Source organism: Aethalodelphis obliquidens, unplaced genomic scaffold (genome assembly GCF_003676395.1).
Source record: "Aethalodelphis obliquidens isolate GAN/ISIS:26980383/991018 unplaced genomic scaffold, ASM367639v1 scaffold73, whole genome shotgun sequence".
In the NCBI taxonomy this organism is placed as follows: Eukaryota; Metazoa; Chordata; class Mammalia; order Artiodactyla; family Delphinidae; genus Aethalodelphis; species Aethalodelphis obliquidens.
Window position 1 is genome coordinate 5083237 of NW_020838017.1, and position 24066 is coordinate 5107302.

The 24066-nt window shown below is 45.3% G+C and overlaps 1 protein-coding gene across 4 annotated transcripts in view; it reads right to left on the reverse strand.

Moving 5' to 3' along the window:
• CCDC6 (coiled-coil domain containing 6) overlaps positions 1–24066 on the reverse strand; it is a 121468-nt gene that overhangs the window by 59664 nt on the left and 37738 nt on the right. For all 4 annotated transcript variants that reach the window (XM_027091827.1, XM_027091825.1, XM_027091826.1 and 1 more), the window contains exon 2: positions 6593–6742. In XM_027091827.1, the coding sequence (XP_026947628.1) occupies positions 6593–6742 (150 nt within the window). The remainder of the gene's footprint in view (positions 1–6592; positions 6743–24066) is intronic.

Sequence of the window (24066 nt, forward strand, 5' to 3'; positions counted from 1 at the left end):
TCTTCCCCCCTGCCATCAGGGAACAAGTTTTCACCTGAATGGATGCAATGGCAGTGTTAGCCTCGGTGCCTTTAAAATGAACTAAACAGAGTTTCATACATATTTATCACCCTGACATGTGATTTTGCTGCCTGAACAAACAAAATCACTGCACTGCCGTCTTAGTGACTTGGAGAACTTGAAGTAAAAAAAGGGAGCCTCACGGATGGACCTAGAGTCTGTCATATAGAGTGAAGTAAGTCAGAAAGAGAAAAACAAATACCGTATGCTAACACATATATATGGAATCTTAAAAAACAGTACTGATGAACCTAGTGGCCAGACAGGAATAAAGACACAGACGTAGAGAATGGACTTGAGGACACAGGGGAAGCTGCGATGAAGTGAGAGAGTAGCACTGATAATATACACACTACCAAATGTAAAATAGATGGCTAGTGGGAAGCAGCCGCAGAGCACAGGGAGATGAGCTCGGTGCTTTGTGACAACACAGAGTGGGGGGACAGGGAGGGTGGGAGGGAGATACAAGAGGGAGGAGATATGGGGATATATGTATACATATAGCTGATTCACTTTGTTATAAAGCAGAAACTAACACACCATTGTAAAGCAATTATACTCCAATAGAGATATTAAAAAAAAAAAGGCAGCTTCAGGTCTGGTGTACAGGCTTGAGAAGGGAACTGGGGGTCTACACTCACTTCTAATGCCTGAGGACACTCCAGCTGCCCAGAGACACAGCCTTGCAGGGGCTAGGGAAGTGCACGCTGCAGAAAAATCCTGCATCCATTCACTTGGTACTGGAACAAGAAACTACTTCTCCAGACTGAGGGGAGAAGAGGGAGAAGGAAAATGAAGGTAAGCCTTTGCCTAGATGAATAGGCAGATTTGGGGACTTACTGAAATCCTTCCTCTCAGTTTCACTCCGAACTGCTCGGCAATACATCATTTGGTACTGGCAGCTTCAGCAGTGGTTTTTGCCCACAACTTCCTTCCTTCCCTCCATATATCATCTTTCCATGGATGCTAGGAAACTGCGACTGCTTTAATTCCAGGAGGCATTTTCACCTCAGGGAGCAAGTCGATAATGGTAAAAATAAGCCATGCCACTTAACAAGAAATCCAGGAAACCTTTGTTCGTAAGTGCTTTCAACCATCAGTAAGAATGTGCCTCCCCCATAAGAAAATGAGTACAATAATTTCTATTACAGCTATAGTGGCATTATTTTCTGAGGACCAGATCCAATTTCAAGTGTGAATCAAAAGAACAAAACTACAAACCTATCTGTTATTTTAAGGTCTAAAATTTGAATACTGGATTATAGGGAAAAGATTCAGAGATACATATAATACCTCGTACTCTTATCTCACTCCTGTTCCAGCCTTTTAAAAAAAAGATAAAAAAAAATATTCATTACCTTTTGGCAGTGGTATTGGTTGAGAAGAGTGTAGGCCACAACTGAACAGGGCTTCCCAAGAGCAGGAAGTGAACCTGATGCCTTGGGCTTACAAAAAACTGAGGAGAAAATCCACGAGTGCTAAAACCACTGTCACTCTCAGCAACAACAGATCTTCCACTTGGCACTGGTGATGGGGTGGTTAACAGGCGGCGGAATTAAGGATTTTTTTTTTCTAAGTTTTAAGACTGAGGGGCCAATGGAATGAATCATATCAAGAGTGACAAGACAGTTAAGCCAATCATTAGAGCATTCTGTTTATGCTAGCTCGTAATGATTTGGGCAGTCCAGAATCTTCCATCACTGCAAAATGAGCCCTGACTTTGCAAGGAGCTCCCGTGCATTGCTGTCCATGACAAACAGATGCAACTATGATAGTGAAACCAAGTAGGACCCTTCAGGGCCTTACCAGGCAGAGATCTCCATCCTACCCCCGTCCCTGCTGGAACCCCTGCCTCTTGGTTTGTAGCAAAGCTTTAGCCTCCTTGGCCTTCTCTGAGTTCCAAAGAGCAAATTTAATCAGAGAAGTGAGAAAACAGTCAAGCAAGACAGAATAATAATAGTTTAGCCATAAAACAAAGTCAAGGATCTTTAGTTCCTCTTCAAGGGCTATAAATAATATCCTAAGCCATATCCTTGAGTTGTTTTGCAGATACTAAAACCCCCACCAGGTAGAAGAAGTTAGCTGCCTGCTGACCACCAGCACACATAGACCCCAGACCAGTTGGAACCCGAAGGTTGATGACTGAGATTCCTGAAACATCACCATTACCTCGCCATCAACCAACCAGAGAATTGTGCACGAGCTGATCATGCACCTTGTAACCCTCTCCCCTCACATCGTCTTTAAAAACTCTTCCCTAAAAGCCATTGGGGAGTTCAGGTCTTTTGAGCACAAGCTGCCTGTTCTCCTTGCTTGGTGCCCTGCAATAAACGCTGTACTTTCCTTCACCACAACCCGGTATCAGTGGACTAGCTTTTTTGCGCATCAGGTAAGCAGACTAAAGTTTGGTTCAGTAGCAACTGCAGGACTGTGAGCTCTAGAAGTCAGTGACACAGAAGGAGGTTTCAAAAGGTAAGGACAAAACAGGCATCAGAATTTTTAAATTTCCTTTTTAGGAAGTAAGATATTTTCCGATTGCAAAAGTAATGCACATTGCTTTCTATAAAATGAGAAGGAAAGGAGCATAAGAAAATTAACATGGGGGGGTGGTGGTGGTGGGATGAACTGGGAGATTGGGATTGACACCTATACACTAATATGTATAAAATAGATAACTAATAAAAACCTGCTGTATAAAAAAAGTTTTATAGACCAAAAAAAAAGAAAATTAACATAACCTATAAGCTCAGCACCCAAGTATAATTACAGCTAACGTTTCAGAGAATAGTCTTTCAGACTTTTTTTCTAACGTAAGTATTATATATCAAATTCTTCTGAAGAGTTTGCTCATAAAACATTTCTTATAAATTTTAATTACAAATTATGATTAAACTAAAACCTCTCTTCAAGGCATTCCAGGGCTGAATTTAGTTCTAAAGTAGGCTTGGCATTAGACTAGAAGGCTCTTTTTCAGACTTTTCACCAATCAGGTCAATCAATCCCATGGTCTGGGCTCAGAAGTATGCAGATCTTTCAGACGAGAGTGTTCACAAAATCAAAGTAACTATCTTGCAGATATATACAAAAACAAGGGAGGAAAGCTGCATGCTTTTGTCTGTGTGTGTGTTTTTTGTTTGTTTCAGACGGGCTTAACATATTTGGAGACATTGAAGCTATCTTCCAAACTCGACCTTCTAAAAGGGCAAAGGGATTTCCACTCATCTACACTTAAATAAACTTGATTCAGTTTTTAAAGGTATTAGATACCACCTCTATCATAGCAGATGGGAAGGGAGGTATCTCCTCTAAAGTAATAATCTCCTTTTGTTCTCAGGACCAAAGAATTCCTTTGAAATGCACATAAAGGCACTGCTCAATCACTATCGGAGACAATAGCCATAGAACAAATGACAAAACCAAAATTGTTTCATAAACAGCCTCTAAGCAGCCTTTGGGTGAAAAATGCTAAACACTTCCCTGGTGAACAGGTCAATTTACTTCTTTGTCCATCAGTGTCACCTGCAACACAGGTTCTCTTAGTAGGCTATCATAACAAGGTCTTATCCAGAAGCAAGCATCCTAGAGAGTCTTTTTTTTTTCCCCCTCGGTACACGGGTCTCTCACTGCCATGGCCTCTCCCATTGCAGAGCACAGGGCTCCAGACGCGCAGGCTCAGCGGCCATGGCTCACGGGCCCAGCCGCTCTGCGGCATGTGGGATCTTCCCGGACCGGGGCACGAACCCACGTCCCCTGCATCGGCAGGCGGACTCTCAACCACTGCGCCACCAGGGAAGCCCCCTAGAGAGTCTTAATGAAGTAATTGCACCGTTGGAAACTGATACCAATTACTCTAAAAATCTTCCATATGGAGATGAGTCCTACCATACTGGGTGGCAGAAGATGTGAGCCTTCAACAAAGGACTGGCTGGAATCCTTCAGGAAAGCCTGGGGGATGCGTACAGTAGGCCTACAGCTCTTCTTCCCTGCATCTATACAAGATCCTTCCAACTGGCCAACGGGGAGAGGGATTCTCGGGTATTCACCACAAAATGGCATGCTGTGATATCTGGTGTCTACAGTGAGAGATCACCTACCATGCCGCACAACAGACACGGCTCCAGAGCCTGCCCGAGACCTCAACCTCCAACCACCTGCCAACCGCGTCCTTTCAAAAGGAAGAACCAGGTGTGGGGAATGAGGAGTTCTTTTTTAATGGGTTCAGAGTTTCAGTTTGAAAAAGTTCTGGGGATGGATGGTGGTGATCGTTGCACAGCAATGTGAATGTACAATCCTTAATGCCACTGAATTATACACTCAAAAATGGTTGAGAAGGCAAATTTTGTTCTGTTTGTTTATGTTATTTATATTTTACTACAAAAACAAAAAATATATATGGTGTAAGAACCAAGCTGAGATTCATGAGAGACTGTCTCAGAGACATGCTGACCATCCATTTGTCCAGATTCGACAGGTGAGGCCACTGACGAGCTACAGACCCACCTAGAGCTCCCGAAACAATAGACTCACACCCTCGTACCGGACGCTTTGTTTTGACTGAGGGCAAACATAAGACCCGGCCATGTGAAGACAAGCGCTCCACATGACAGACTACTTTGCGCAAGAACAGTTTCTTGTGCTGTTCAGTTTGTTTATTATTCAGTACCTTTAGAAAGATCCATGCCCCTCAAAAAAATTTAAGTTTTTAATATATGAAAATTTTTTTCTCTTGACCAAGTAAAACTAGTTCTTTTAATGTAAGAATTGTGAAAAAAAATTACTATGTTTTTCCAAGTTATAGTTTTATTTATAGGATGCTCAGAGCTTAAATTTTAAGTTCAAACCTCCTTATGCCAAGTATATTTCTATAACTAACCTCCTTTTCGCTGCACGTGTCTCTTGTGCTTTCACTCTATTCAGCAGCTTATTTTAAGGGACATCCATGTCCTTGGAAAGTAGGTGGGTCATGATAATAAGTGAATGAGCGATTAGTGATAAACGACACGCTACAGACCACTCACGATGAAAATAAGTCTTCCCAGAGAAAAGGAGTATAATCTGGCTAGGTTTTGACTGCTTTATAATGTACTTTAATCAGACTCCAAATACCAACGACTATGCAAGTTGAAAACCAAAAAATGTTTCTTAAAGTGTTAAAAATTAGGACACCTGATTACACACTAAACTCAGAAGAGCAAACGATAATCGATCGCATCCTTCTATTTCTAGAAGCAACATGCAGAATAATTCGTCTAATGCCGCCAAGGTGAGGTAGAGTCAAAGGTCAAACTAACCTTCTTCCTCGTTTTTTGTCTAAATCAGAATACAGTTTCAATGCAGAAATTTCACCATAAATCTCTGCTAGACAATAATGCCTGGGTACCTCTATCCTTCACATTCCATCAGCTACCATATAAACCAAATTTTGTACGAGACTGCAATGGTATCTTTATTCAGTAATTAGGTAGGAAAACGAGAAGAAAAGAAAGATGGGGTAAAAGTTGCCTGGACCATTGCATGGTCTTAACACTAAGGTTTCTGGTCTTCTCTTCTAATATTTTATATGTTAGAAGGTAAGAGAAGAATTTAGGAAGTTTTTTAAAAGCCCCAAATAGCCTTTTGTTGTAATCTCACTAAAATATGTATTTCAATCAAATTAATGAGTGAAATTGTTAGTAATACCAGTGAATAGAAAATACAAGGGAGCGTTCCTACCTTTTATAGCCATCTGACAAAATGGTAATTGTGGTCCTCCTTGGAAAATTTTATACCTGCCCACTCTTTTGGACACGCTTTGTTAAATAATGAAAACTCAGTGTCCTACTTATTCTCAAGTTCACATTAAATACACCGCAAAATATCTGCCCTAAACAAATTCTACTTTTGTACTTTACTAGTAAGCTTCGAGGAAAACCAAACCAAACAGGAAGGGGAGGAGGAGAATCTCTGAACTAGAAACATCAAAACTTCTATATGTTTTGTGTGTTGTCTTCTACACACCATTAGCGATAAATGTTAAGTTTCAACATTTGTTATTTGCTCAGTGACCTATTACTCACCCGTGTGAACACGATTGTGTAAAATTTTAACTATCACAGATACGTATCTCCCCCCCCCCCAAATTGACATTTCCCTTTGTGTCCTCATATATTCGTGCAAAAGACCCACTTCTGCTTGCCAAAAATGTTTATGTATTCATTACAGATTCAACATTACAGGAAAAGAAATCTCATATTTGGTGTTAATCCTCATAATTCCAAAATACCGCATACAGCATTTACCCCTGCGCTAAGACCTCAGGCTTATCAGCAGTTTCTTGAAATGCTCAGGGTATAAAATATCTTACCTTACCTAAGCAGAAGCACAGTCTTGAGTATTACACTGCTGCCATCTTTACTAGGTATTTTTAATCTCTAAAGAATTTTAGCTACAACCTCATCAGCAAACGTTTCAAGCAAAGTGCTGTATCAAAGTCATTTATTTCCTAGAGAAGAAAACAGGCAGGGAAGAGGAGAGGGGAGAAAAGGTAATTTACCTGCATCAATTTTCTCGAGAGCTCATTAGTGAGGAACTCTTCTTCCTTCTCATAATTTACAGCAAGGGTTTCTTTCTCCTTCTGCAAAGCCTGAATTTTCTTGAATAAAGTGTTACTGATGAATTCTTCTTCCTGCTCAGCCCGGGCTTGCTGTTAAAATAAAAAAGAGAACAAAAAAATATGTTAAGGAAACAGGAATTTGCTAATTGAAATATAGTTCTTATTTCCAGAGAGGGCACCCATTTTAATTAGAGCTCTATTTTTAACTGTGAACCAATATACCCCAAGAAGCACAAAACAGAGGAACTCAGTAGCAGCCATAAAAGTAAATGTTACCCCAAAGGGCCTCCCTGTGTTATGCATGGCCCCTCTTCTTAAAGAGATATTCCAAAGAAATTAACAAAGATTGTTTTGCAAGTTTTAGAAGCCATCCCAAGTCAATCACCAGACTACAGAAAGCTGCTTCTTGCATAGGGCAGACGGGTCCAGTACTGGGGTATATGCATCGATTCATGACAACCCTCTACAACTCTCCACATCCCAAAGGTTCAGAGGTAAAATATCTAGGCAACATTTTTACTGAAGCAGAGAAGTGCCTCTCGCTTAAAAGTGAAATCGTAAAATCATGTCATCTCTCTAAGATGTTACTGAAAGGGTTTCAGTATGCAATTTAAAAAGCAATACAGATAGACATAGATTAATTTACATGTTCGTTGAATAGTTGCTGGAAGGCTAAAAAGTAGTTAACTGCAAAGCAGCAAGAATCCAGGGAGTGAAGGGTAAGGACGGATGAGAGTGTCATTTTTCACTTATTTATTTCCCTGCTGGGAATTTTCTGGAGGTGAGGGCACGGACAGGCATTACTGAGCATTAAAAACAGAAGAAAAGGGGGTCAGGCATAATTCCATGGAGATGAAAATATTTTTCTGCAGATCCCTTCCACCACCTATGTTCTAACAGAATAAACAGAAAAACCAGCCATCCTTGAAGGAAATTAATCTTTTCAGAAAAAGGGTACTTCTTTCAAATGGACTCAACTCTATTCAAAGTACTTTTTAAACTGCAACATTTTGATGTGTTAATCCCCAATAATGCATTCCTGTTTCATCTGCCAAGTCCAGGAAGGGAGAACTGCATCAATTCCAAGCCTCCAGTACCTGTCACTTATAAGAATACAAGAGAGCTAGAGGGCAGGAGACAAAAGGGCACCTACATTAAACAGTTACCACCTTTTACTGTAAAAGGTCCGCCAACCACTCCCAACTCAGCTGGTTTGGATTTCTGTACATACGCACTTACTTCCCCGACACCCAGGGCCCCCTAGAGCCCTGATTTCTGGGGAGCCCATCCTCCCTGCTCCCCATGATAGCCGCAGAGAGAAGGATGCCAGGGCCTGAACTGCCTGCCAAGCAAATCTACCAAAGAAAGCCACGTGTATGTAGTACTTAGACTGAAAAACAGAGCTACGTAGAAAATGGAAACTTCAGGAGGAGGTGTTGCCGTCCAGTTCTTTAAGACAGCATTTTGGGATAGGCCGGGAGATGTGAACAGCAAAGAACACATCACTCAGCTAATAAGGTTTTATGACCAGCCAAGCACATCCGGGGAGCAGGCCCTAGGTGCCCAGGCCCTTACACACTCCGTAATTCATTAGCACTTCTCAAGGTCATACTCCTTACTCCATGGTCAAGGGAACACTGCCCAGGACTGGCACTTCCCCCTTCCCCTTTAAATTAACCTCCAACTCAGCTTCAAAACTCTCAGACCTCAAGATCTCATCCTAGTGCAATGGGCAGGAACCCAAAGCATTTCTTTCAGGCCTATCTGACACACATATCCAAGCCCGCAATCTGTCTGAGCTACCTGTTTTTCTGGTTTTGACTGACAAAGTTCTATATGATTTGAATTCTGATTATTCTAAACGCTACAGGACAAAAATGCTAGGGAGGGGAACTGTAATGCCTTTGCAGGTGACTGTGCACTTAGATTTCAAAAGGTTTGCCATAAATTCATTTCGTTATCAAGTCAGACTCAACTTCTTGCCTACTACCAGGCATTCCCTATGTTCAATGACTGGGAAATTTACCCACAGACAGTAACAGAGAACCAGACTCAGAGGCCCAGCAGACCACCTCCCCCTGTGCACAAGGACCCAGAAGTGAGAAGCTGAGAATAAGAGGCCAGGCCCTAAGGGTTTATTCATGAAACTTCCACCTCGGCCCCTCACCCTTCCCATATTTCATCCAATCATTAAGTTACAGGGGTAACAGGTCTCAGTGTAACATAAAACAAAACTCTGTGATAGAAAATAGATTAGTGGTTGCCAGGGGCTGGGAGGGGTGGAGGTGGGAGAACGGGGAATGACTGCTTCTGAGTACAGGGATTCTTCTGGGGTGTCGAAAATGGTGTGGAATTAGACAGTGCTAACAGGGTTATGTAACCTGGTGAATATACTAAAAGTCAGCGAACTGTACACTTGAAAATGGTGAATTTTATGGTATGTGAATTGTAACTAGATTAAGGGAAACAACTCTAGTAATTAACAGGGCCCTGTATTTCACAGAGCATTAGGTTTCCTTTGCAATTCTTCCCAGGGAAAGTAGCAAATTTATTATAAAAAGGATCGGGAGGACTTCCCTGGTGGGCCAGTGGTTGAGACTCCGCGCTTCCACTGCAGGGGGCGTGGGTTCGATCCCTGGTCAGGGAACTAAGGTCCCACATGCATGCCTTGCGGCCCGGCCAAAAAATTAAATAAATAAAATAAAAAGGATTCGGAGAGGGCGACGTTCGAGCTAGATCTGCTCTGAAAGTGTCTTCCAAAATGAGTGATGGTTGTGAGAGACTCGAGCTTTAGCCAACAAAATTCTTCACCACTTTAGAGTAGCCACTTATTTCTAGGCAAAGCCCATTCATAGAAAACGCCACTCTCAGGACCCACCACCAGCGTGAGGAACTGATCTGTGGAAGCTAGTTAAAGCCTCTCTAGCTTAACAAGGGGTTAAGCAGGCCGGGCACAGATTTTGTTCAAGGCTTCCTTTTGCTAAGGTTTAGCACGGGGACTGTCACTCTGCCTCCCACTGTCATCCCAGAGAAAAACCACACATCTGAAGGGCAAGACTCCAGGCCCCGGAAACATAAAACCCCAGTTCACCCTTTTTCCAACTGGTCAGGGGGCACTGTTAGAAATTAACACGTAAATGAGGACAAAAGACAAGGTGCCACATCCAATACAGCCCCAGAGAAAATTGGTTAAAAGACCAGCTCCAGGGGCTTCCCTGGTGGCACAGTGGTTAAGGATCCGCCTGTCAATGCAGGGGACACGGGTTCAAGCCCTGGTCTGGGAAAAGCCCACATGCCTCGGAGCCACGAAGCCCATGCGCCACAACTACTGAGCCTGCGCTCTAGAGCCCGCGAGCCACAACTACTGAAGTCCCCACGCCTAGAGCCTGTGCTCTGCAACAAGAGAAGCCACCGCAATGAGAAGCCCGCACACCACAACGAAGAGTAGCCCCTGCTCACCGCAACTAGAGAAAGCCCAAGCGCACCAACGAAGACCCAATGCAGCCAAAATAAATTAAAAAATTAAATCTTTAAAAGACCAGCTCTAGTGTACTGACAACCAGAGTAGGCACCATGCATCACAGACAAGCAGGACGCACCCATCTGGAATTCTCCCTGCAGCCTTCTTCCCATTCTTTGTGTATTATCTTCTCAATCTTAACCTTAAATCCTGGCTTTTTCTTCCCCTAAACTCCAAAACAGGCCTTTTTGTTTAGGCCATAAAACACATTACCTCTGCAATTTATTTCCCCCAAGCCAAGAGCTAGGTAGACAAAGGCAAAACAGGCCACGTGCCATTTGCAAGGAACTAGGGGTCAGGCAGGTAGACAGAGCAAAGATAAAACAGGCTAACATGGAATCTCATCAGTTTTATCAATCCATTTCCCTTTTATCTGCAATGCTTTAAAATCAGCATACCTCAACAAATTCAAAAATAAAACTATATTTCCAAAGCTAAAATTTATTTTAAAATTTAAAATCAAGGTTTGCCTATAATTCCATAAACTCTCAAAAGAAAATGTGAAGCAAAAACTTAGGAACTCTTTGTTTTGCATACGTTTGTAGAGTTGAAGATTGGGAAAATCTGGGGGGAAATTTTTAAAAACCTGTGATTAGAGATATAGAGAACAAACTAGTGGTTACCAGTGGGGTGAGGGAAAGGGGGAAGGGGCGTTAGAGGAGTAGGGAAGTAACAGGTACAAACAATTAGATATAAAATAAGCTACAAGGATATATTGTACAACATGGGGAATATAGCCAATATTTTATAATAACTATAAATGGAGTATAACTTTTTTAAATTGTGAGTTACTATATTGTACACCTGCAACTTATATAATATTACACAGTAACTACAGTTCAATTAAAAATATGATTATATTTTCATGTTCAATAAGGTTCTAACTGCTATGTTCAGAAGCAGAGTGAATGTTGGTATAACCTTATTCACTTATCGGTGTCTGCTACTTTGACCCTCACCCAGCAGGGATCACTCGATGTGTGATGTGAGAACTAGAGTACAAAGCAAGTCTCCATCCCTCTTCCCCCATCCTCCAAGAGTCCAATTAAAAAAAAAAAAAAAAAGGAAAGGGAGAGCACGGGAGAGACAGGAGCAATTTACCAAGTCCTCTGGGACACACACACACACACACACACACACACACACACACACACACTTAGAAAAAATTCTTTTCTCTTGAGTCACCACGTATTGAGGCAACCATACTCTAGGTGGGCACAATTTTCTGATAAGGAAATCATTCTCACCCACTGCTCTCACGACTGGGGCACAAATTTGACAGGAGATTCCCATGTGATTGTTTAGTGCTTCTGTTCTTTATCAGTGATATTTTGGAGATCAAGGGTTAGTACAGAAAGGAGAATTCAAACTCTCTCAACAATAGCACTGCTGAAAATTCAAGTACCAAGACCAAAATTATGTAAAATGATGCAACTCATCATCTGTCAAGAATTAAAAAAAAGGACAGTTTCCAAAGCAAAAAAATATAGGCACTATCTATTTCAGAGCAGGCACGGGTAAAGGATATAATCAAGACAAAGTTCAAGTGCCTACCAAGATAACACATTTGCATTTGTTTTAAAAAATTACTTTTAAGTTGAATGCTGACTTGCTCTAATAACAAAAAATCATAATAAATAATAAGATACCTTGAAGCTCTAATGCTTAAGAATCCAGGCAGGCTCTATTTATTATTTTAATTATTTAAATTCCTTAAATTTAGGAACCTATTTAAATGTATTCTTCCAATTATTTAAATTTATTATCCTGTTGCTTAGTCACTTACAGTACAAATTTTCATTATCTTAACACATCAGTTTGAAAGAGCATCTGAAACCAAACTGTCAGGATAGCAGAAACCACCAGGGCAACCGAGTAACACTCGGTTCTTTTCTCTGCTGTCATATTTATTAGGTGCATCACTGCCCACATCAATTGTTCTGGGAGATGCTCGGCGTTCAGTAGAGCTCATGACTGATGGCTGGCACCTCTTATAGGACTCGCTTGAACACCGGTCATACCCATGGGTTTATCAACACAAACCACTATGGTGCAGTGGTCCTGCACTGGCTAACACTTTAAGTGCCAGTACTGCAGGGGTGGGTGACAAGTGATACATGTGACAGGCCCAAAGTGCACACCTACGTTTCTTCTATTAGAAGAACTAGGGAAATAAAACAGCAAAAAATGTGACTTAAAAAAAAAAAAAAAGAACTAGGGAGGTGATGTCAATTACATGCCTAAGTATTACAACTCTCTATTTAGTCTATGAAAGCACCAGGTGATTTTGTGCTTCCTTCACACTGCGTACCAGCCCGCAGTAAAAGCAACTAATAGCTGATGGACGAAGGCACTTATATTATTTATTTCCTTCCAGTATTGCCAGCAAATCACTAAGTACACAGGAGCCAGAGAAGAATCATGATTAGCCCTCACAACTGGGCTGTTCTGCCCCAGACACTACGCCCAGGCCACTGTTCCAGGACTGGAGGGCAAGAGCTCAAACGGCAACAAAGGGTGACTTTCAGGACAAGAAGAGAATCTTGATGTTAAAAAGGACCCTAAAGGTTACCGAGCTTCATCAAGCTACAGTGCCTCTCAAACCAGCTTCAGTGAAAGACCGCGTCCTCACCACCGATCTGCAGGGGACAACACATCCCTCTGTGCATGTCCTATTAGACATGACCAGAACACAGCTCCACAGACATGCCTCGTCCCATGAATTCAACAACACCCAAACTGGTCCACGCCTGGCTCAGGAAGATAAGTCCACTGGTCACTTGCTTGGATACAGAGCAATGAGAAATTGCTAGAGAAGCTGCTAAATGTTTGCATGGATTATGGATTAAGAACTTATCTCCCGGTGACAAAGAGTACAGGTCCACAGGCCAAGCTCTGAACAATGTCACTGGCGGGGGCGGCTGCGCGTACACCATCAGACTCTGGGGTCAGGCTGCCTGGTTTGCAGGGTGCCTATGGCCACCTCCAGCTGTGTGACCCTCAGGGAAGCCATGGGACCTCTCGGAGCCATTGCTTTCTCCTCTGTAAAGTGAAAATAACGGCACCTCCTTCCGGGTTGGTTATGAAGATAAAGTAACATAATTCGCATCAAGAGCTTACGTAGTACCTCGCATGAGTAAGCACGCAAGAGATATTTACAACAAAGCTTGAGGAGGGGGCATGTACGGGATGATTCATGAGAAAACAGGGAAATCTTACAGAATCTCCATTTAGCTAAAAGGAGAAATGGACGGAATTATGACACATCCACGGGGTGGAGGGGAACATAGCGGAACCATTCTGTACCGTCATATGTACCGTCATAAAAAGATGTCTAGCAACAAACGGCCAAGTGAAATAGCGAAGGTAAAGGGGGAAGGGCCCCAGGGTGAGTTCCCAAACCAAAACCACACACCAGGGACACACACCGCTATGCATCAGTTAACAGAAACAACCACCCTATCCTCACGATAAGCAAAGGCTTCAGACATTCAAATTCTCATAAACTATACAATAGTTTTATCTAAAACATGCACAAGGAAACAAGAGGATCACAAATGTGAAAGACATCAATCGACTCAGCAAGGAAAAGGAAAAGATGTAACACACCACTAACTAAAGACTAGGATGAGTAACAGTAGAGAAAGAGGGAGGGAGCGTATTTGAAGAGATGGTGGCTTCAACTCCACAAACATATGCAGATCTGAGAATATCCCGCAACTAATCTAATGAAAGACCTGAGAGAATTCCCTGGTGGTCCACTGGTTAGGACTCGGTGCTTTCACTGCCAGGGCCTGAGTTCAATCACTGGTCGGGGAACTAAGATCCCAAAAGCCTCAGGGCGCAGCCAAAAATAAATAAATCAACGCAACTCCTCATCCTGTGTCTGTTTTTGCCGAATCTGCCAACCCTATCTGGCTTCCGAGTCTCTCGCCGTTACACCAACTTCAGCTTTGGGGGTAGAGCACAATGTTCACACCCTTGCCCCTTCTTTAGCAACAGACTGCTTGTTCAAGGCAGTTTTCAAACAGGTTCTTTGGTATTTTCTCATTCTTCCTCTCAAAATTCTTTATCTCCTACTGCAACAGTCACCAGATCCATAGTGTACTCAAACTGCTGTTAGGTCCCCACTCCAGTATTACTCCCAAACAACCCCTTCCCCAAAATGAATCACGCCCCCAAATCAGCGACCTTCTTTCCATTACAAAACAAAGCTGTGAGCACCTAGCAGCCCTTTCTTTGCTGAAGAAAGCAATCAGATTGCTTGCTAACTTATACTAAAATGTGAAAGACTTTTTTCCTAACCCTGATTTTTTTTTTTTTTTTTTCCTGAGAAGACAGGAGGGCATAATAGGATCTCTGCCTGAGTATTTTCATTCAGAACAAGTTCGTTCTATCAGTTACCTACTGCTATGTAACAGGCCATACGTATTATTTGTCATTATTCTATAGGTTGATGGGTGGGTGACTCCTTGGTTGGTTTCATGGCGCTCACGCCCAAGGCTGCATTCAGCTGGAGGTTCAGCTGAGCTAGATGATCCAAGATCAAGGGGTAGGAAATAGATTCAAATAGACTCCATGTCTTAATGGGAGGAACAGTCAAATACTGTGCTGGTGATTTTCAAGTGACCACACTCAACCAGAATACTTCCCTTTTTCAAAGCTTCTTCCCTTCTTTCGAAGGCACAGATTTCCTAAAATCTCTCAAGGTTTTTTGGTAACGGATCAGAACGGGAAAGGAGCAACTCTAGAATTTGGTTCGTGTGTGCAGTCAGATCTAAGTGGTAGGACTACCTGCACTGGCAATGACCACCAAATTCAGTACAGTCAGAAGCTTTTTTCTTGTTAAGCTTACATGATATACTTGTTCTCTAAACTCCATTCCTCTCTTGCTGACAGCACTAGAGAATGTAGTCTCCTGGCGCAGTAACAACCCATTTTCCCAATTAAAAACAGAGGAATGGGTCCTGCAGTATATCATGGGTAATCTCAGATCTATCAGCAATAAGTAAAAAGAGATCAGACAAAAAATATCAGTGCCTGTCTCAAGCCACACAGATCTGTAAGAACAGGGCTCACAAACTAGACAGATGCAGAGATACATGGATAGAAATGCAAAGGGAGAAAGGACCACATCAGTGTTGTGTGTTTATGATTCACATCACTGATTAACTTAAATCCATGATCTTCACGTTAATTAAAAAAAAAAAATTTAACTGAAGGCTTTCCTTTTTTTTTTTTTTTAACGTCTTTATTGGAGTATAGTTGCTTTGCAGTATTGTGTTAGTTGCTGCTGTATAACAAAGTGAATCAGCTATACGTATATATATCTCCCCATATCTCCTCCCTCTTGCATCTCCCTCCCACCCTCCCTATCCCACCCCTCTAGGTGGTCACAAAGCACCGAGCTGATCTCCCTGTGCGATGCAGCTGCTTCCCACTAGCTATCTATTTTACGTTTGATAGTGTATATATGTCCATGCCACTCTCTCACTTCGTCCCAACTTACCCTTACCCCTCCCCATATCCTCAAGTCCATTCTCTACTATGGCTGCATCTTTATTCCCATCCTGCCCCTAGGTTCTTCATGATTGGTTTTTTTTTAGATTCCATATATATGCGTTAGCATATGGTATTTGTTTTTCTCTTTCTGACTTACTTCACTCTGTATGACAGACTCTAGGTCCACCTGTCTCACTACTAATAACTCAATTTCGTTTCTTTTTATGGCTGAGTAATATTCCATTGTATATATGTGCCACATCTTCTTTATCCATTCATCTGTCGATGGACACTTAGGGTGCTTCCATGTCCTGGTTATTGTAAATAGAGCTGCAATGAACACTGTGTGGACCAACCTTTTTTAAAAGAAATATCGAAATCTATTTTACTTTCCATGCAGTTTCTTTTCTCCTACCATCCTTAAAACATCGTCTTCAAAAGGCATAAAAATAATAGTGAAACCTATGCTTCCACTCCTAAAATCTTTTCTACTTGTCACACCCACATACACAAGGACTTTTTTTTTTTCAACATCTTTATTGGAGTATAATTGCTTTACAATGGTGTGTTAGTTTCTGCTGTATAACAAAGTGAATCAGCTATACATAAACATATGTCCCCATATCCTTCCCTCTTGCGTCTCCCTCCCACCCTCCCTATCCCACCCCCTAGGTGGTCACAAAGCACCGAACTGATCTTCCTGTGCTATGTGGCTGCTTCCCACTAGCTATCTATTTTACATTTGGTAGTGTATATATGTCAATGCCACTCTCTTACTTCGTCTCTGCTTACCCTTCCCCCTCCTCGTGTCCTCAAGTCCATTCTCTATGTCTGCGTTGAAGGCTTTTCTTTTAATACATTTAAAGAGCTCCACGGGGCTTCCCTGGTGGCAAAGTGGTTAAGAATCCGCCTGCCAGTGCAGGGGACATGGGTTCGAGCTCTGGTCCGGGAAGATCCCACATGCCGCAGAGCAACTAAGCCTGTGCGTCACAACTACTGAGCCTGCACTCTAGAGCCCATGAGCCACAACTACTGAGCCTGTGTGCTGCAACTACTAAAGCCCACGTGCCTAGAGCCCGTGCTCTGCAACAAGAGAAGCCACTGCAATGAGAAGCCCACGCACCGTAACAAGGAGTAGCCCCCGCTCACCGCAACTAGAGAAAGCCAAGCCCATGCGTATCAACGAAGACCCAACGCAGCCAAAAATAAATAAATACATACATTAAAAATAGTAATAATAAAAAAATAAAGAGCTCCACAGAAACAGGTAACATTCAACAGGTAAATAATCTCCAGGGTTTATTTTGTCAAAAGCCATGGGGGAAGTTATTCATTGCTCTTGGAATACGTGTCCTTAAAACAGGTCTTCAGGCTTCCCTGGTGGTCCAGTGGTTAAGAATCCACCTTCCAGTGCATGGGACACGGGTTCAATCCGTGGTCGGGGAACTAACATCCCACATGCCGCAGAGCAGCTAAGCCCGCAGGCCACAACTAGAGAGAGGCCAGTGCACCGCAACAGAGATCCCTCGTGCTGCAACTAAGACCTGACGCAGCCTAATTAATTAATTAATTTAAAAAAACAAACAAACTGAGGTCTCTATCATTTTCTTTCACAAGTAAACCACCAATGCCACACTCTCCATACATCTACCTCCACCCAAACACCCTGAGGTTTCTCAACCTGGCGCCGGGGCAGTGACGGAGACCCGGAGAACGGGGATATGAAGTGTCTACAGCACTTGGGAAATGCGTGTTGCTTCTCCATTGCCACCTGTGCAGAGTCAGGCAAGCTCTACGCCAAAGAATCAATAGGGGGAGCTGTGGGCAAGTGACCTCTATGGAACAGGAAGGCAGGCCAATTCCGGGACAGAAAGACTGAGGGATCCGCCCCTCCTCCACTCTTCCCCTCATACAAGGTACAGTCCCCCAAAATGAGAAATGGTGAAGGAAATGAAAAACGACAAAACAAAACAAAATTCGAGGAAAGAATGAACTCACCGGCAGTCAATTTCACCCTGAAGGTAAAGCTGACTGCAAATGAATGATTCCAGATTGAATACTGGTCACGCACCATTCGTCATATGCCTAACTTGAGGCTTCCCTATATCAGGAAACGTGTCTTTCTAACCACATCCCCACTGTTTCTGACACGGTAGGGGTCAGCCTCATTGCTACTCCCAGAGACATCGCTCCCATATGCTCCCCCCTCCCCCAATAATAAGTTCCCAACCAGAACCGCTGACAAGTAAGAGCAAACTACTGTCGTTAGATTTTTAAAATTTAATTCAACACGCATGACAGAGTATCTCGTACACGGTAACCACTGTGTGGACATGGCAGTGAATAACAGACACTGTCCCCGCCCTGAAGGGGTATATAATCCTTCTAGCAATTAAAGAAAAGCAACATCTTAATCCATACATTTAGCAACTGGCCTTGGAATGGTCTTGGCTCTATAAAATAGCCTGAAGAACCAAGGGATTTAAAATGAGATTAAGAGGGCTTCCCTGGTGGCGCAGTGGTTGAGAGTCCGCCTGCCGATGCAGGGGACGTGGGTTCGTGCCCCGGTCCGGGAGGATCCCACATGCCGCGGAGCAGCTGGGCCCGTGAGCCACGGCCGCTGAGCCTGCGTGTCCGGAGCCTGTGCTCCGCAATGGGAGAGGCCACAACAGTGAGAGGCCCGCGTACCGCAAAAAAAAAAAAAGATGAGATTAAGATGCACAGAAGAAAAAGCTAAGTATTGTATCCACTACGGTAACAGAAGAAATGGTCTGGCACGTAAGCACTCATACACCTGTTGAAAAATGAGGAGCGTAATCGTATACAAATATACAAACTTTATATTATGTGTGTGTGTATATATTTATAAATGCATATTTAACTTTTGGACTCTCTTATAATAAATGATAAAGGCAGTCAGCGTTAAAGAACTGATTATACTTCTGGCACTGTAGCAGCCTCTTCCTGTGGGCCCTCATTTCATCCACACGTTGGCTCCACACATTTTAGCCCCATCTCACATACGGGGAAACAGGGGCTGAGCATGGTAAAGCAACTTGCCCAAGCATCCAAGCTACTAAACACCAGGGCTACAATCTTCCACCCTGGACGGGTTCCAGAGTGCCCAGTCCTTCTACGTCCTACCCCACCATCCAGGAACAATGTCTTCCCCTGGGACAAGGGCTGTGGAACCAAGCTCCAGAAGCCAAACCCACTCACTTGCTAGTAAAGCCAACATCACCTGTGCTGTCACACAGCGACTGAGCATCACAAAGCAGTTCATCTTTGCAAGGAGATACCCTGTAATTTCCTTGCCTGAACTAAGTAAGTAAATGTTAGGTGAATGACAGATAATCTTTAAGAACTGCAAAAGAGCCACTTTTTGCTACTGCTACCGTTGCTGCTACAAGAAGGAGACCACATATTTCCTGGTGGCACACACATCATATGTGTACGTGTATGTATCATTCCTGTGTGTTGACAGCAAGTTCTTTTCCCCCTCTCCTTCAGACGGTGAAGAAAGGCGTAGCTGTCGGGGGGTAAGCAGAGACATGCCAAAGAGCCCAGGGAGGGCTTCCCTGGTGGCGCGGTGGTTGAGAGTCCGCCTGCTGATGCAGGGGACACGGGTTCGTGCCCCGGTCCGGGAGGATCCCCCATGCCACGGAGTGGCTGGGCCTGTGAGCCATGGCCACTGAGCCTGCGCGTCTGAAGCCTGTGCTCCGCAACGGGAGAGGCCACAACAGTGAGAGGCCCGCGTACCGCACAAGAAAAAAAAAAAAAAAAAAATGAGCCCAGGGAAACAGGTCTGCCTTAGGCAGGTCAGTGAGGATATGGATTTAAGTCTACTGCAGGATGAGGAAAGTCACACTCTGCATGTGTAGAAAAGAGTTAACGTAGCAGGCCGAACTTCTATCCTGTGAAAGCCTGTTTACAAGGCGGCCCTTGGCTGGTGACTCAGCACTTGGATTTGGGAAGGGTTTCCACCACCCTGATAAAAGTGGCTCACTGTGTCAAAACTTTACAAACAAAATGGTCTGTGATGAACACCTGCTTTCCTTTAGGAGTCTAAAATTTTGGTACATGTTAAGCAGAGGGTGCCTACAGGACCAGTCCCCAGTTAAAGAGTCTGGGTGCTGTGTCTCTAATGAGCTTCCCTGGTAGACAGCATTTCACATGTGCTGTCAAAACGTGTTGCTGGGGGAATTAAGTACATCCTGGATGACTCTACTGGGAGAGCACTCTTGGAAGCTCATGCCTGGTTTCTTCCAGAGTGGAGTGGTACAAGCTATAACCCAAAGTCCGGAATTTAAGTGCAACCTAAGATGGACCTGAGACCACCTGGCCAGACAAATCTCCCCAGATCTCCAGACTCTTAATCGACTCCCTACTCACCAGCTCCCACTGGAGATCATAAAGGCACCTCAACCAACCAATCCCCAACACATCTCGAGTGAACCTTGGCTTTTCTCTCCTTCGCTGCCTTGTGCCCATTCAATCCACCAGAAAGCCCCGTTTCTAACTGAAACAGATCCAGAACGTTCCGTTCTCTTCTTCTTTGGTCCAGCCGCCACCACCTCTCTTCAGGTTTCCAGCAGCCGCCTAGCTGGCCCTGCTGATTCTTCCACTCTTCCTTTCATACAATCTACGCTCCATCCTACATCCATAGTGTTTTTAGAGGCAGAACACTGATCACTTCACTGCCCTGCTTCAAGCCCTCCAAAGGCTTCTCGCCATCCTCAGGAATAGCGATTCCCTCCCATAATCCGCCAGGCCTCCCGTGATGCAGCCCCCACCTGCCTCTCCCAGCCAAGCTCACGACGCTCGGGCCACACCAGCAAATCTGTTCCCACACATGCCATGCTCACAATTCCTGTGGTGGGACTTGGGCACTAGCTAGACCCTCTGCCACACAGGCCGGCTACCTTTCATCTCCCACCTCCACAAAGGGGTCATCCCTGCATCCAACCCAAAGTCAGCCCCCAGTTGCTTGCCATCGCATGACCTTGCTTTCTTTTCATAAGAGCATCCGCTGCTACTGGAATTTCCCCCCCCTTTCTTGTTTGCCACCCTGCCACTCCTCACCAGCATGTGGGCTTAGGGGGCAGAGCTGGGTCTGCTGGGGACTGATGCGGCCTCAGAGCCCAGAACCGCACCTGGCATAGGGCAAGCGCGCAAACGCTGCGCCAACAGGCGCACGCTAAGATGCGGGAAAAACCTTCTCTCAATCTCGGGACCTTTTCTCCCTCCCCTCCTCTGCTGGCTAGCGGATGGTCAAAGCATTAAGTAGGGTTCGCATGACAGAAAACATGATGGAGGTACTATCACTGCTCTTGGAGGAACTCAGAGTCCGGTCATTCCAGACCCTTCAGAGCCTTTCACACCCCGACGTCTGCTTTCACAGACACTGTCACTGCCAAATCACAGCCCGGTACTCGGCAGCTCTAACTTGCCTCCTGCCAGTCTGTCACCACTGCTGGCCAATGCTCGAGCTGCAGCAGACAGTGAGTGATGGACCCCCAGCATTAACTTGCTCCTTCCTCCTTGTGCTAACAGGACCCTCCCACGGCCTAGATGGACACACGTCCACCCACTGGACTACATCTCGCAGCCTCTCCGCCAGCTAGGTGCGGCCACGAGACTAACTTCTGGTCAGCAGGGGTGAATGGAAGTGACGGGCAACAACTCAGGAATCACATCTTTCTTTAAAAAGGAAGCGCGGGGGGGGGCGGTTCCCTGGTGGCACAGTGGTTGAGAGTCCGCCTGCCGATGCAGGGGACACGGGTTCGTGCCCCGGTCCGGGAAGATCCCACATGCCGCGGAGCGGCTGGGTGCGTGAGCCATGGCCGCTGAGCCTGCGCGTCCGGAGCCTGTGCTCTGCAACGGGAGAGGCCACAGCAGTGAGAGGCCTGCGTACCACACACACACACAAAAAAACAAAGGAATTGGGTGCCATCCAGGCTCATTCCTGCATCCCACAGGCTGGAAGCAGACCTAGTGGTCAGGAACCAGCTCCCACCCCAGGGGCCAGGGCTAACCCCTGGCCAGTGAACAACCTCACCGAGCCCTGGGCTGTTAAGTGGGTGCAAAGCCACTGGATTTTGGTGTCTCCCTTTCAGCACTTCAGCATCTACTTTAACTAATACAATTCCTGAAATGAAAACTCATCAGTACAAGAGGAGAGGCAGATCTAAGTTTAGAAATGAAAAGCTCCCCCAAGATGTAGGAAATTAAAAAGACAAAAAGCTAGAGCATGTGTATTATGATCCCACCACAAATAAAGTTTTATTTAACAAGGGTATATAAACACATTTATTTAATAATAAATATAAATTATAAAAGTTGACTCTATTATATAAATGTATGTAAGTATCAAAACCATCATAAATATTTTAAAAATTAATAGACCTGCACTCCAGAAATGTTAACAATGCCTCCAGAGTTAAGTGACTAATTTGTCACACGACATCCACAAGGCAGACAGCATTGCCTTGTACATACTAGGCACTCAAGTACTATAAAAATGAATACTCACCTTGCATTTCTATGTGTGTACACACACACACACGTGTACACACACACACACACCCCCGGGAGGGACTGCCTTGTAGGCAAAGGATTTCCAAAATCCAGTACCAAGATTGCATCTGCATCACCTAATACTCATTTTAAAAAACGGGGTGGGCAATCTGTGCTCCCTTCCACCTTCTTGTCCGTACTGTGAAGAAATAACTCCACCCCCTCTCCTACCCCGGCCCTGGCCTGGGTTGGGGGGGAGCTAAAGTCTAGAGCAGCCCCAGGAAAAACCTGCCCCCTCAGCCGTGCCCATTCAAAAGCCACAGCTGGTGAGGGGGACAAGCGGAGTGCCCTGGCGGGGGGGGCGGTGTCCGTGGGAGCAGGGCTTCCTCCTTCCGGGTCTCCCGCAGGCTGAGCTGGGCCTCCATCTCCGTTTGCTGGGTGCTGCCCCCCGCCCCCCGCCCGGGAGCAGAGGAAGAGACCTGTGGCCGGTGCACTCGCGGAGGTGCAGCCGCTGAAGGCGCCGAGCTGCCCTTGAGGCTGGAGTTGGGGCCCCATGGGGTGCCAGGGCTGGGGGAAGCATCTGCCTGTGTCCGGGGAAAGGCCAGGCTGAAAGCAGGCTTGAGGGGCGGGTGGGATGAACACGGCGGCTGCTGTGACCCGACAGGACTCCCACCCCAGCCTTCAGGTGCCCCACCGCCGTCTTCTCTCACTCGCACTCAGCACCCCTTCCCCGACCCTGCCACTCACACAGATGACCAAAGACCTTTCTTATGCCGGAAGCAAAAACCAAAACTTTTTGTTGGCTTTTTCCTCTGTCGCCTCCCGTACCCCCTGCTCAACCCGCTTCCCATCCTGGCCCCAGGCTGGAAGTCCTCCCCAACTTCAGTTATTGTTTTAAACCAAAGTTTACAGTGTCTGCTGGTGGCCTAGACCCTCTCTCTCCACCCTCCCTCCACCACATCCTGAGGACCCTGGGACAGTAGAGGTTGGTGGCCCTGCTCACCTCCCCTCTGCTCTTGCCCGGCCTGGGGGAAGGAAAGCAGGCAGATGGGAGGAGATGGGCAGCCCTCAGCACCCCGCCGGGTCTTCGGCCCCTTGGGCGGTGGGCACGGGAGCCCTCTTTCCAACCCTGGGCTGCGTACTGGGGACTCTCCAGACCCCTTTCTCCAGGACCAAGTCCCCCATCGCACTGGGAGTGTGGATTCCAGCAAAGGAGCTGGAAAAAAAGTGAGACTCTCCACAGACCCCCTATGCGGGACCCCAACTTAAGGCCAAGGACTGGGTGTGTGTGATGCTTATGACACCCCAGGCCAGGCCCCTTTGCTGAGAAGACTCCTTGGACTATTTCCCAGGAAAGCCCCACATACACCCCTTCAAAAGGCACCCCTCCCCTATGTATTCCCCACCTGCGTTCTGTTTGACCAGCACAGAAATATTGAACGTCCTCTATTCACAGGGAAAAAAAACAAAAACGGGGTGGGAGTTAAACTACTGATGCTCAGCCCCTCTCCCGGCACACTGGGCCAGCTCCGAGGGGTGGGCCCCAGGGGTTCCAACCAGCAGCAGAGGGACGGACACTGCAGCAGCCCTGGGGAGACCTCAGCTCTGGCCCTGGGGGCCCGTTTGCTGTTAATGTCTAATGAACCTCAGCAAACTTCCTTCTCCCCTAAGCCTACACTCCCCGCTCTAAAATGTGAGACAATCCCTTATGACACAGCAGCTGAGAAAAACCAGTCACCTACTCAAGAGGGACTCTAGGGAAAACCTGTTGTCATTGGAGGAACTGAGGCCAAGCAGTTGGGCTGGTCAGTAGGGAAGCGAGAAGCAGAGCCAAGTATCCCTCTTCCCTCATCACCATCCTGCCCACCCGGCTTGG